General features: G+C 44.1%; 1 protein-coding gene across 2 annotated transcripts in view; it reads right to left on the bottom strand.

The window, feature by feature from the left end:
- Window positions 1-14,695, bottom strand: part of LOC146780369 (hydroperoxide isomerase ALOXE3-like) — a 554,429-nt gene that overhangs the window by 501,975 nt on the left and 37,759 nt on the right. For both annotated transcript variants that reach the window (XM_085638540.1, XM_085638541.1), the window contains 2 exons: window positions 11,204-11,408; window positions 4,282-4,366 (listed from right to left, as the gene is read on the bottom strand). In XM_085638540.1, the coding sequence (XP_085494666.1) occupies window positions 4,282-4,366; window positions 11,204-11,408 (290 nt within the window). The remainder of the gene's footprint in view (window positions 1-4,281; window positions 4,367-11,203; window positions 11,409-14,695) is intronic.

Below are 14,695 nucleotides of genomic sequence, written 5' to 3'. Positions count from 1 at the left end.
TAAGGCACCCCCCAGCTGTACAACAAAAGTTCCAGCCAGGATGAAAGTTGATTGCTGAATGAGCCCTTGAGGGGTTATTTCTTCGGAGTACCCCGAAGATCTAGGGGGGACTTGACTCTCCATGCTGGGGGAGGCAGCGTTGCTCCTCCAGCTCCCCCTGCACCTGGTCATGCATTTGGTGGTGAATCTGTCCTCCTGGGGCCACCACAAGCTAAAAACTGTCAATTTCATGCAGGCCTGTTTAGGCTCTGCAAAGCACTATGGGGCGCTTCTTCCCGGCTCCATGCATAACATAGCAGCGGCTCCCCTGTTGCTTGGGGAGAGCTGCGCTTCCATATTCAGGGGTCTCATGCCGGTTTGAATCCTGTTGGGGGCCTGGTCCCACCCAGACCCCTCATGGCAGGTGAGGCTGTGCAGCTCGGGAGCCCAACCCCAGCCGCTCCTTCTACTTTCTTTCATGGGGGCCCGGTCCCACCTGGGCCCCAATGCATCTCCAGTCTCTTTGGAGAGCCACGCGGGAGCCCACCCCCGGCGGCTCCCAACAGCTCCCTGTCTGGCCTGCACCCTCGCGTGCTGGCGCGGGAGCCAGCACATCACTTCAGGTCTGACCACTGCGGGCAGACGCAGAGGCTGTGGCTGTGGTCGATCCAGCGGGATCTCTTGGGAGTGCGATAGCACTCCCCCAGCCTTCCTCCTGGAGAGGGTGTGTGGCGGCACACCCTCTCCCTCGCGGTGCATATCAGGGCCCAGATTGGGGTCCCGGGCCCCAAGGAGGTCATCGCACTCCCCGGCTTCGGTTTCCTGCACTGCGGGGGAGTGCGACGGCACTCCCCCCTCTTCTTTTTTCATGCCGGGGCCCGGAGTTGGGGTCCCGGCCCCCTCTGCCATCATCAGTGCGACAGTGCTCCCCACCTTCTGCTCTCTTTGGGTGCCAGGGTGGACTCCTGGTACTCCACGGGCACCTTCACGGGACTGTGACAGTGCTCCCCAACTTTCTCTTTGTTGGGGGCCAGGGTAGGCTCCTGGCTCCCCCGGGGCTCATTCACGGGTAGTGTGACAGCGTTCTCCTCATCGGGGGCACCCCCGGGACCTGACCTACCCTGGGGGTCACATCCAGTACCGGCGGCGGAGCCCCACGCGCTTTGTCATCGGTCCTCTCGGAGGTCAAAGGTCACCTACCTTCTGTGGGGTGTATCTCGGCCCCCAGGCAGCCTTTTTTCACCATTTTGGCCTCTTCTTGCCCTGGATGGCCGGCTCTAGCCATGTGAAGCATGTTCCTATGCCCTCCTGGACTCCAAGAGTTTACACTCAGCAGGGAGTGGAGTGCCTGGCTCTCCTCCTGGGCCTCTTTTCTCCTTGCACAGAGACCCAGGCTTCTGCTCACTGGCCCTGGTCTTCCCTTGTGGCGCAAGTCAGGGTCCTGGGCCAGTCTGGTGGCTCTTCCTTCCAGTTGCCCATTGCCCCAGGCTCCAGCACCAGTCTTCCTCAGCAGACCTCACCCTAGAGAGAGCTCCTCTTCCTTTGCAAACTCTTTTTAAAGAATTTGGAGGGGGCTGGCAGGAAGTCTTTGTTTGCCCTATCAAACAGCGACAAATCACTTTTCTGCCCCTGCTCCCCCCTTCCTGCCCAGGCCTCTGGGTTAGTTCAAAATGGCGTCGTCCAGGGGTCTCATGCCACGTGGTCTCTAAAAGCCCCTTCCCCCCTTTCTGCCTTCTGTCCAGAGCAGCTTGGTGCCTAGCACCAGGTGACAGCTGCTGATGGATTAACCTGTAGCTCCACCCATCTTCTCTTCTTGGAGAGGAGGCCTTCGCCCTTGGAATGCTTGTCATGAAGGGCTTGGCCTCTGATGCTACAGATTGAAGAGGAAAGTCAATAATCTAGCCTGGCAGGGTCAGCCCCAGCCAGGCTCTGGTTAGGAGCTGACTCAGAGGAATATGGCATTTCTGGATGACCCTAAAGCAATACAGATATGACTTTGGACTCTGCAGAATACTTCTTCTCACCTAAGTTACAGTAGACTTTAGTGTGTGTCTGGAATTTGTAGGCCCTAGGGAAGTGAAACTATCCCATGTGGTCCCCATCCTCATAGGGGAATAATTAAATGGTCTGTCAGTAAAAACAGTGAAGCACACTGACTTTCCCTTACATGTTTCTTCCCATTGTATAAAGCCTATTCCATTTCACAACCCAGCTCTGCATAATTCCTGCCACACCATTTAATTTGTAGCTGCTCCTGGGCAGCACAAGCCAGGAATCTCCCCTGCGCAGCCCCTACACGTGTGCAGCGGCCTACTCTCACCAAGGGGACACCGGTAAAATCCATATACAGTCCCTCTCATCATGGGTTCACTGTGGGTGAGTCCCAACTTATGAGGCTCAACCACAGTAAAAGTTCAACAATTAGGTGTTCAAAAAGCGAAAAATCCAGGCGGCTCAGATGATCAGAACCACCTATTAACACAGCAGTCATGACATATATATACATATATATACATATATATACATATATATACATATATACACACACACGTCACTATCCTCCACAGCACCAACTAGGATTCAATTCAGTGTCTCTCTCCTTACACACACCTGCAGTGATTGCATTAACCTATTGAATATTTCATATAGTAAAACAGTGAATTTCCCAACAATTACTTTAACTTGCAATTGTCTTTCATTTAAAGTGTGTGTTATTTTAAATGCAGTTACCTGAAGGTGAAACAAAATAGTTCCTAATTAGTTTGTCTGGTTTAGCCACATCTTTGTCTCTTACCCACACTCAGGCACTCCCTGACCAACCCCCAGGGCACTCACAATCAATTCAGTGCTCTGCTGGACTTACCTGTGTCAATCATAAGTGCTCCACTGCCTGCCAGACTGAGCCAGAGAGCACCTTTTGGGTTGGCCAATTGGGCCACGGGCCTGCAGACAGTACATGTGCTTGCTGGTTACAGGTGGAGGTGCCTGTGTATGTCGATGGTGACTCGCCTGATAATTGCCTGAAGCAGCACACTGAGCAATCTGAAGAGATCTGGCTGCTTTTCTTTAATTATCTCCTGCAGCTCTTTGTCGCACATTAGAGGGGTTGGAAGGGCTGTAACATGCATAACTAATCTTTGTTAGTGTGGTGATGCACACACCAGCGCCAAAATGCATTAATGTAACACCAGATGTGTGGTACTTGGCAGGTATGATTATAAGCCACTTAATTTAAAATAATGCAACAGTACTGAAACAGTTGTCCTTTAAAACATTCTATTAGATAGGCCTCAATAGGGACCAGGGACAGACTGGGTCAAAACATAGGTTCAGGCACCGAATCAAAAGTGGCTCCCTTTAGCGAATCAGATAGTTAAACATGGCCCACATTTACAAATCAGAGCAGTTTTAAACTTGCAAAGACAGGCTGTATAGATGTGTTGTAAGGTATGGGAAAATGCATGTATTTTCATTTTGTGATAATTAGACATAACTAGCAAAAACCGTCCCACCAGTCCTTAAAAACAGGTCCCCAAACAGTCAAAATAAAAAAACAAACAGCCCACACACGGACCTCTTAGGCCTTTTGGGCACTGCCAGACTGCCCTAAATGCCAGTCTGACCCTGACACGGGCAATTGCCTCTGTCGGGCCTATCCCATATATGTATGTATGTTTGTATATAAATCTATGTAGAGGTGCTTATTATAGCACAGAGCTCACTGGGGAGAGTGCTGAACACTGAGTCAAGTGCCAAAGGGTACATTTTGGAAAATGCTCTCAAAGAGGAAAAGGAATAGGGTACCTAATGTGAGATAATGTGGGGTGTGATCGGCACCATCACCCTAGTATTTTAGTTATAAGTTCCTATTATTTGTTCCTACTAGGCATAGCCCCACTGAAACTCTATACAAATTGATCAGTAGGCACGGAAACGATGTAAGGGGGCGACACTCACAAAAGTGAAGGTAAGTGAGTTGAGTTCTTGTTGTACAATTAATCAGATACCCACTGAGGAAACAGTTCAATACCACAGATTATCACTGTTCACTGAAGAAAGAACTCCCGCCCCACCGAGAAAAACCTTCCCTCAAATGGTACTTCATATTTAGCTACTAGCTAAATTATAAGTTACTTCTGCTAGTGTGTATGTATAAATTGTCATCATGAAAGTGCTTATAGTATAGGATGATCTTTTAGGGCTGGCTATAAACCGGCTATAAACTGCAGGGAGACAGGTTTTTGTATCTCACTTGCTAAAATGTTAGCGCTCTATAAATTCACATAACTTAGAATAACTCACTTGTAGGCCTCTTGTCTTTCTTTCAGCTCATTCTCCCTCTGCTTTAGGAGGAGGGGGTTGTTAACTACTGCAGAGGCAAGGGTAGCTGTTCAGAAGAGGAAAAAGAAGAGTGATATTCAGAAAGACATTTATTGAAGAAATACAAAAATATCATAGGAAAACTATAAAAAGCACACAAGTTAGAATAAGATGCTTATCAAATGGAAGAAAGAAGATTTGATTCAGGTATTGTTAACCTACCCCATGTAGAGAAGAGTAAGACTAACAGGCAACACAATTGTCCAAGTCCAGTTGTGTTACATTTACCTTTGGTTAAGGTGTTCATGTTTAGTTTGGTTACTAGCTTTCTGCCATCTTCATTGAAAAAATAATCACCAAGCATACCTTTTACTCCGACACCTGCTGCACCTCTATACAACCCCCTTTCACATACTCTTTCCTCACCATACAAGAACAACAAATTGGTCAGAGATATACATTTACAGATCTCCATTCTCCATACATCAAAATAGTCTTCAAATACTTCAAACAGACCATAATATGGAGTAAACAAGAGTTCTGGTCCTAGCATATGGGACTACTGCAACATCAGCTTTGCTAGAATCTGAGAACCATATTGCCAAGCTACATACCCAGGTAATTAAGACACAGCATGAACTCTAACAAATGTTGAGACATCAAGCTCTCCCTGAACATTCTTCACTGACTTCCAGAGGAATTCAGGGTCAAATCCAAGGTTTACAAATCTGATCATCATCCACCCTCCTGATGTATTAATGACTATTTCAGAGCATGAAACATAGTGACAGATTTATGGCAGTGCAGTAACCCTGACTGTGGAGCACCATCAACCCAGACTTGTAAATTAAACTTAACCACTTATGATTCAGGAACCTGCTTCCCACCCTCAGTCTAGGGGATGATTCAATGAAAATTCAGATTGGATCCTAACCTATCTTCCCCTTTATAGAAATTCATATTGTCATGTCCTCTGCATTTCTGAGGTAATTGAATGACAAAATGTGGTAATCTACTGTGCACTCAACCATTTCACCTTTAAAATTAAACAATTTCTTTAGGATAGTTTTATGCTGTTTAGTACATTACAGAGTTCTGAGTAAAGGTTCTTAAAGAATTGGCTTGAATTGGACGTTGACATGAACCGCTGTGTTGGAAAGGAAATGAAATATTACCTTGAAATTCCCTCTGCGCTGAACAGTCTAACCTTCCACACAAAACCTAGTGTTCTTTAACAGTACAAAAAGCTCGCAAGGTGCTTCTTTTTGGATTACTAGTATAAATATGGTGCAGATGAGATGGGATGCAAGAGCCTATGATATGGGTATTGTACAGCCTATGCTATGGGTATTTGTAGAGCACACTACTGACCCTGGAGGGTATCCAAGCACTAAAAAGTAGGAGTGGTGTGGGCCTAGTCAGAGCCAAGACTGGATGAATAGCCAAGCCAAGCACACTGTTTGCTCTTTCAATCCCTTTTGATCAGGCACTCACTTACACCCTTTCACCGATTGGTTGGAAAAGGAGTTTCCAATAAAAACAAATTGTATGAAATGACAATATTAATTATTCAATGCAAACAAGTTCACCTATTCTTCACAGGAAAGTCTGTCCAAGCAACCAAAGAAAGACAAGAATTTGTGGTGTTAAAGAAATAAATGAAATACCAGCATTTGTAAAGTGCACAGCTACCTCCGAAGTGGTGTCCTGGCGCTGGGGGCCGTCGGGAAGATTAAGCAAGATATTGCCCAGAGTCACATGGTGCTGGGCTGACTTGCCACTGGTGCCATGGATCGAACTGTGAACCCCGTAGTCCAGAGTCAGGCAACCTGGCCGCTGCGCCACACATCTTCCAGATTGGCTGCAGTGGTCAAAGAAGATTGACCACTGCAGCCAATCTCAATACAGGCTCAGATTCAGATTAATCAAATAAGGAAACCACGAAAGAAATCTTCCCAGATAGTGCAGGGCGTAATTCTTCATGGCCTTGGCTGTAGGTCATAATCTAAGTTTAGGGTTTTTCGTTCAAGTTAAATAATGTTCTTGATATGTAGGGAAACGAGACAAATTCATATAATGTGATGGGTTTGAAATAGCGTATAGAACAAAACGAGAAGGATAAAACAATTCATTTATAACCATGGTCCAATAAGTCCTGCCTTGGACACTTGTTGCACCCCAACAAACCAGCTAATATTAGTTCTAGAATAACTGGACCCCACTATCAATTCACAGGGGAGGTGTAACAAAGAATTTAAAGCTATATGCTAGCAGTCATAGGCAAGTGATGGACTACAGGGTAGATCATAAAAGATTGATGTGTGCTAATAAGCTATCCACCATGGGGTAAACATTCACTCAATGCTTATTTACAAATGTATTAAAGTGATAGATGTTACTTCTAAATTACCTTTTGTACACAAACCAAAATGTACCATGAGGAGATTACTGTGGCAACATCCAATGACTCAAAGATTTTCAGAAGGAAAATGAGAAATAAATATATCCTACTATAGAAAACCATAGACTTCCTTTCGAGAGCTACATACACAGTCTAGCTATGAGGTACAACTAAAAAGTAGAAAACTTTTTGTAATTTTGATTTAACCTTGACATTTATCACTGATACAGTTATGTGGAACATGTGTTTAATGATTTGGAAACATGTGCAGTAGAATTAGCTTAAAAGTGTAATCAAAGTATTGCATTGCTTGATGCCAAACTAGTCTAAAACTAATCTGTAATATGAAAACAAAATACTGTAACAAATTACTGTGGGTAGATGACAGATGGGGCCGTTTTCTGTAATTTTCTGCTACTGCATTGGGGGTGGTAGAAGGGAGAATTAAGCTCTACTCTGGTCACAACAGTGAGTTTCAAAAGTAGGTTTGTAATTTAAAAACACTTGAAGTAGTGCCTCTTGAACTGCTACATAGTTAATAGAATAGAGAAGAAAGTGATTTTCATCTTCTAGAATATCCACGTAGCATTATTCTAATTTTCAGCTCCTCCTGAGTCTGTGCATCTTCGTTTCCAACATAAAGACACCTACATTATATTGAGTCAGTTTATGATTAGTATTTGTTATTCTCAGGTTGTACCCTCTTTTTAATAATATGCTCCATATGTACTAGTATCAAGGTTTACTTTTCCCTCTGTTCTTTATGCCAGTCTGAAGTTGTAAATTGTCTGGGTTTTCATATTCCTGATGTGTTTTATGCTATAAAGAGGGCATACGTAACCACTTTATAGTCGATGAAATCTGAACTTTGAGCACCTTTCTTATGCTCAAAGGTAAGAGTTATCTGCCACGTTCTTGTCTGTATGAATGGTAACTTTCTGTGGACCATAAGAATTGGTGTATAAATGATAAATGCACATTTTTTGCTGGGGTTCTATAATACTCAAAATCTTGGATCAGAATATGTCCTAGGTCTTCACTGCCACACAGCAGGGCAGGCCCAATGAGGGGACCATGAAGTATTAACCATATTTTTATCATGGGTTCACAATACACAACATGCATGAATTGCTTGGTCTTCAAACTGACTTTCTCCAGATTGATGGTGGTGTCATTAATGTCCCTAGTAAAGAAAGTAGAGCTCAGACAGCAAACCTGTTCCACATGTTCACAAGCATTAAAGGGTCACTTTTCAGGTGATTATCTTTAACACTTTATTTGATCTGGAAGTACAATTCCTAGATTGCATCATATACTAAACACCCAATACTATTTAAAGGGAGTTTAAGTAACAAGACCAGAATGCCCAGTTGAGATAGAGCTCTATGAGACTTGGGAACACGAGCCACTAGTCCCCCATTTGTGGCTTCTTGGAGTAATAATAATAATCCACATTTGTAAAGCACAAACAATCACCCGTAAGTGTCTCTAGGCGCTGCGGGCCGTCAGGAAGATTAAGCAAGCTATTGCCCAGAGTCACATGGTGCTGGGCTAATCTGTCGCCAGTGCCGGGGATCGAACAGTGATCCCCAGATTCTGGAGTCAGTCGCCCTGGCCGCGGCACCACACCTCTTCCTCAACCTAAATTGGTTCATTAGTGTATGGAATGTACATACAAGACAGGAGAGTCCATTATCTACACATGTGTTATCATTGATAATAACATTAATCTTTTTTAGAAACATCACATTTACATCATTGATGATGCTCAGACATCTTAATTAATATAGACCAAATATATAAATTATCCAACATATAATTACGGGAGTGTACATTAGTAATACACAGGAGTCACGCAATCTTGATGAAAGAATCTTGATTTATTTCTATTCTTTTTGTAGATGTAAACATGAATTCAGCCCAGCCAGCGCGCTTCGTCCTAAACGGACTTCATCAGGGTTGTAAGCAAATACTCAAAACCAGGTGTATCATCTCTAGTTAGGCTTTGTGTTGTAATTGAGTAGATCCCAGGTGATAATATCAAAGATGAGTCGTCAAATATTCTATGTTCAACTCCAATTTATTTATCCCAACTCTTTATCTTCCTCATCAGAAGTGAATTCATTATGATCAATTATATTGCTCTTCCATGGGTCCAAAGCAACACCTACCATCTATCAGGTTCAGAGTGTCTGACTTGGAAACACACGCCACTATTCCCCCATTTGTGGCTTCTTGGAGTAAATTAGATCATTAGTATATGGAATGTTTAAATAAGCTCAGCTATGAATTTAGAAAAACACCTAGTTGACTTCAATGTAACATCTTTAACCATAAAAAATGCAGGATACACTGCAATAGTGTAATCAAGCTGCAAAACACAATTAATGGTTCCTACAAAAGGTGGGCGAAGGTTACAGTTATGGCCTTAGAATGAGTTTGGATGTCCATGGACTGCCATACCCGTGGTCTGAACACCACGAGCTCGGTAGTCCGACCACTGTTCTAAGAGATGTACAGATTGCATTTGGAAAGACAACGGCTGAACCTCCGACACCGCCAGAACACCACAGACAGACCACCAGGGGTGCAGTCAGGTAACAGCAGCTGCCATAGGGCAACACAGGGGAGTTTCACCGCCGTCCGTATTATGAGTAAACTTTTCCACAAGCCGACCATGGCAGTGAGACTGCCAGCTCCAAGTTGTCAGAAACGAAGGATTTGGGTGGAAAATTCTCATCCCCTTCCTGTAAATTTGGTCATTGTTCGACGAAGTCCCCTTCTTCAGGTCTCCCCTTCACAGTAGCATCTTCACCCCCAGGATTATGACCCTGATGTGCAGGTGAATTTTTTGTACCATATACCCATGGCTGGACTGGTCACATATGAGCCCAACTACGGCAATTGGTAGGTGGTATTTTTCATATGTCTCATTAATATATGTCCATCCGACACATATGCAGTCCAAATACTCACACTGGCATCAATACATATGGAAAAATAATCACCACCACTGCAAAAGTTCCACAGCCACACCGTGGGCACTGCAATAAACACATAATACAGTGGTCAGAAGACCGCTGGAACTGTTGTCTCCTGGCAGCCACAGTGTTCAGATGGTCAGACGACCTAACTAATCAGGCCCTATGTCAGTAAAGTCTGGCATGTTTGAAAGCCTTAGGTTGAATTTGGAGCTCAGAATTGTTCTTTTTCTTCATTCGAGGCATACCTAACCTGAGATGTGTAGAGGGGTGGGATGGAGGGCTTGGGTGATGGCAGCAGAGGGCAAGACTAGCAGGATCCAGGAATTTGCTGAACCAAGGGACTGTTGAAAATGTCCCTATAAAAAACAAAATCCTTGTGAGCATTAAACTTGAAAGGTTTTATTTTTAAACAAATCCTGTTTGAGAGTTCAACCTTGCAAAGCTTGCAAGGTTTTGCCTTGCACTGCTTGGGTTGTTGCCAAAGCTTTGTACAAAGTTCAACTTTGGGACTTTTTGAATTAATCTAGTCAGACCTGCTGAAAATTGATTCTTTGGGAGGCAATGACGTGGAACCATTGTACTCTGACAATACCTTTTATAACGGAGATGGCTTCAATCCAGTGTAAAAATGGGAACCTCTGAAACCCTTTCTTTCAAACCCCTGGATCACTTATTATCTTGAGTGCCTTAAAGCAACAACAGCTTCCATCAAGCACATTTATTGATACACTTTTGTCATATTGCTTAAGTAATTGAATTAGGACTGTGAAGTATGAAGCATAATTTAATGCAGCTACATCCACTCTAGAGACATCACTTTGGCTGGCTTTCCCGGAGGTGTGATGCCTCAAAGAGATGCATCCTCATAGAAGGAGGCTCTTAATTGCCTTGAGGGTGTGGTAAAGGGGTTGTGCAAGTGGTGTCAAGTAACTCTATCATGGGACAGTGTTGAATGTTCATCCTCCAGCTGTGCCTTCTAAAGCTTGACTCTTGAGACTGACCTCCAATTGTGTCTTGTGCTATCCCAATGATCAGGATCTGCACAAGCAGTGGCTAATTTTAAGTTTGCATAAAGAAAGCAAATAATGTCCCCCTGCTCCTCAGATAGCCAGTGAAGAAAATGCATTGTCTTCAGCTCAAATCTTCGGGAGGACTTAGGCTGCATGAAGAAATATATCAAACAAAATTGTGTAACAGGCCATTGCATAAGTTTGTTGGAAATGTTTTGAAAGTAGTGCAACACATATCTACTTTTTAACTACATCTACTTTTTGATATTTTCTATCACTTCAAAGGTATCTTTATAGACCTGATACTACTTAAGTGTTGTTAGTTTTCCAGAGTTCATATTTTTGTGCCCATATAATATAACTATATATAGTTTTGCTGTGATAGCACTGGCATAAACAGATAAGCAGGCAAGATAAACTAGAAATTCCAAAAATGAAAAAGTTAAGTTGTGAGTAAGACATCAGGTTTGTGAAGGTGGTGCTATGTTATAATTTAAGTAGTGTTCTACCTGTCCCTTCAGGGAGCTCCACGGTGAGGTATCCCTCGATCCAGCGGTAATAGGGGAAGTGGTAGATCTTTCCTGTAGGAGATTCCACAGTGACTTTGTTGCAGAACCAGCTGTCCTTAGGGAAGAAGGAAAAGGGCTCTTTGTGAAGACGGATGAGTTGGATATCCCCCAAGTCCTGTTTTTCCTGGATGTGGTACACGTCAGTCTGAAAATCAAGAAAACCAGCAGCAGTATTTTACTGTACAATTTCCCATTTAAATATACCAGCCATCAGGACATTTAAATAGCAGCAAGAAGGACATTGTTCATTTTCCACAATTCTTATGTGATGATAGATAGAAAAAAAAGCAATTGGTTTGCTAATTAATGTAATTTTTCCCAAATTCAAACAACTGAAAAGCATTTTCACAATTCCCAGTACATCATTCCCAAAACAAGACATTGTTTTGCAGTCTCATTTACCAATTTTATGTAATGAATAGAAATTCCATTTACCCCAGTAGTCCTAAAGGTTCAAGTGTCCAAACTAATGATGCAACAGGATCCAGTAAAATCCATTCAATAACTGGATACCAGGGATTTTCCCCAGATCGATAGTAAAGTTAAATGAAGTGCTGGGTTGTTAACCAAATAACAACTAAAATGGATATGGTTCGCTTTTACAGAAAATGTGGTCAATCTTTCCAAAAATGGTGACACTGGACAGTTTGGAGCAGACCATTTAACATTCCAGAGCAATACTGCGAAGGATTTTATTTCACAGATGACCGTTTTCAAGATTTTGGTCAATTTAGGATAAAACAGCACAGTTGCTGGTAGGAGTAGCAAAGAGCAGCACCCTTTCACAAAGGGCCAACTTAAGTACGCTCCAGAGCAAGTTAAAAACATCTTCATGTCAAATTTATGGGGATGCCTCCACTGGTAGATCAGCTACAATTGTATAGCCCTTATTTGGAAGAACGTAAGACATCAAAGTGTCAAGCAAGTCACAAGATCTCTTACTTATGACCTTGTTTTTAGACATCATTTTCCAGGTTTTTGCTGGAACTTTTTAAAACATTGGTACATTCAAAGGAAAAAACAAAACAGAAACCTCACAGGCATATGAGAAAAGATGCCATGCACAAAATCACATTTAATGTTTGTATTTTTTGTATAAAAGACTGAGGGCTACATGTATCAAGCATTTTTGCATTCGCAAGTGGGCTAATTCCCAGAATTGGCCTGTTTGCGAATGCAAAAAATGCTTTTCACATGTATCAAAGACTATTTTGAGATTCAGTAACCTGTTACCGAATCTCAAAATGGGTTTACGATTCGGAATTTGGAAGGGGCATGCTTAGGGCGACCTTTCCAAATACCAAATCGTAACAGTATGAATGAATGTTTTGTGACCGTGAATATGGTCGAAAAACATTCACATTTTACCACCAACTTCAAGCTGGTGGTGACACATTCGCAAAGGGGAAGGGGTCACCAAGGGACCTTGTGAAGGTATGCAAAAACTCTTTTAAAGAGTAGGCAGTGGCCCCACGGACCACTACCTGCTCTTGAAAAATGAAAAGTGAACTATTTTTATTTTATTTTATAAACGCAACCCATTTTCTTTGAGGAAAACGGGTTGCATTTTTTAAAAACAATTGCTTTATTTAAAAGCAATCACGGACATGGTGGCGTGCTGACCCCAGCAGGCCACAATCCCCGTGATTTTAGCGAGTCCTAGGGGGTCACAAATTTTGACCTACCTCATCAATATGAATGAGGTAGGCTGGTTTGCGGCCACCTACGAACTGCTATATGAAACTCTGGGAGTTTCATACATTTGTAATAGCAATTACCTAAATGTGATTCACCGAAAATCACAATTAAGTTAATCTCTAGAACAAATATTGATACATGTGGCCCTAAGGGCCTGATTACGACTTTGGCAGTCCTCCTGCTGAGCGCCATGCCAGGACTCTGCGGGAGGACAATCAAAGCTGTCCTCACCCTGCCCACCAGATTAGGACTGTAGACCTTAGTGGGCAGATGTGCTGTGGTGGTCTCACAGCAGTGCCACTCTAAGGCTCATAGGAAAGCCTTAGCAAGGCACCACTGTGGGACCGCCGCAGTACGTTCCTGCACCGGAAGGAATGCGCCATGTCGTGCATTCCTTCCCACATGCACTGCCATGCACAGCGGAACAAGGGGGCCCTGTTAGGGCCCGTTTTGTTTCCTCCCCCCATCCTTTTCATAGCAGTCTCACCGCCATAAAAAGGATGGCAGTGAGGCAAATAGTAATATGCTCAGTGGTGCCGCAGCAGCACTGCCAGCATATTGCAGCCTCACACACTACGCAACCGCTGCCAAATTATGGATCCCCGGCGGTCACAGTGGTCCTGTGACGGCCAACCGGCAAAGTCGTAATACGGCTGGTGGACCTCCAGTCTGGCATTCTACGGACCTCCTAGTTAAGTCAATAAGGACATTGTTCCCTGTTGGCGGCGAAACAAAAATGCCGATCACCTGCTCAACAAAGGAGGAAAAGGTGGGAAGAGTGTAAAAAGAGGAGGGGGAAGGAAGAGGGGGGGGGGGGAAGGAAAAGGAGAGGGGAATAGAGGTGGGATGAAAAGAGGCAGAGAGAATTTCCCCAGTCTCAAGGATCCACTCCTGAAGGGGAGGACTCTATGAAGCCTCTCGTGAGCCCTCACACACCCCGAAGGATGTCTTGCTTCATCATTGGGCTAGTTGTTGCTCCTCGTCGGGCCGGCGCTGCAATGCCCGACGGTCCCCCGAAGGGTCTCTCTATCGGAGGTCTTTTAAAGAGAAAAGCCGTAAGGTGAATGCGGGTGTGTGGGCAAAAAAGCAGTGAGGTGGATCCGAGAGGTAAATGATTGGATGCGTGCAAGGTGTGTGGTTTAAAAATGCCTAGGGGTGTCCAAAAGTGGATTTTTAATAATATGGAGCCTCTGGCAGACTAAAAAGACCAGAAGGTCATGGGGTCACTAATCAGCGTGAGGTGCTGGTGTGACTTCAATTAAAAGGTCGACATGTTTCACGCCTTGGATGCCCAGACGGGTCAGTGGCGTTTCATCAGGACCGTAGGAAAGTGAAAGGTAGTGCACGGTGAAGACGGGAGTGCCAGAGATTGGAAGGGTAACTCACGTCTAAGAAAAGGTTAAAAATGGTACGGGGCTGCGGGGTACAGTGACCTGGTCAGCAATGACAAGAAGAACGTACCAGACTAGTGTAACCTGTAGGGGAAATAAACGGGGGGGGGGGGGGGGAAAGAGGGAAAGAAGGAAGGGTAGGGATGGGAGAGGGGGGATGAGAGAAGGAGGGAGGGGTGACAAGACACACATGAATGGTTAGGACAGAACTGGTACAATTAGACACAGTTATTACGAGAGAGCACAGCAAGGACCTGTATGTGCCCCCGCATACCATTCGCATGGTGGTAGTGCGGTCACCCCGGTGACCATGTCAACAAAAACGTACATCAGTGACGTGTCG

This window comes from Triturus cristatus, chromosome 12 (assembly GCF_964204655.1).
Source record: "Triturus cristatus chromosome 12, aTriCri1.1, whole genome shotgun sequence".
NCBI classification, from domain to species: Eukaryota; Metazoa; Chordata; class Amphibia; order Caudata; family Salamandridae; genus Triturus; species Triturus cristatus.
The sequence above is the reverse complement of the archived record's forward strand: the minus strand, read 5'-3'. Positions and strand labels throughout refer to the sequence as shown.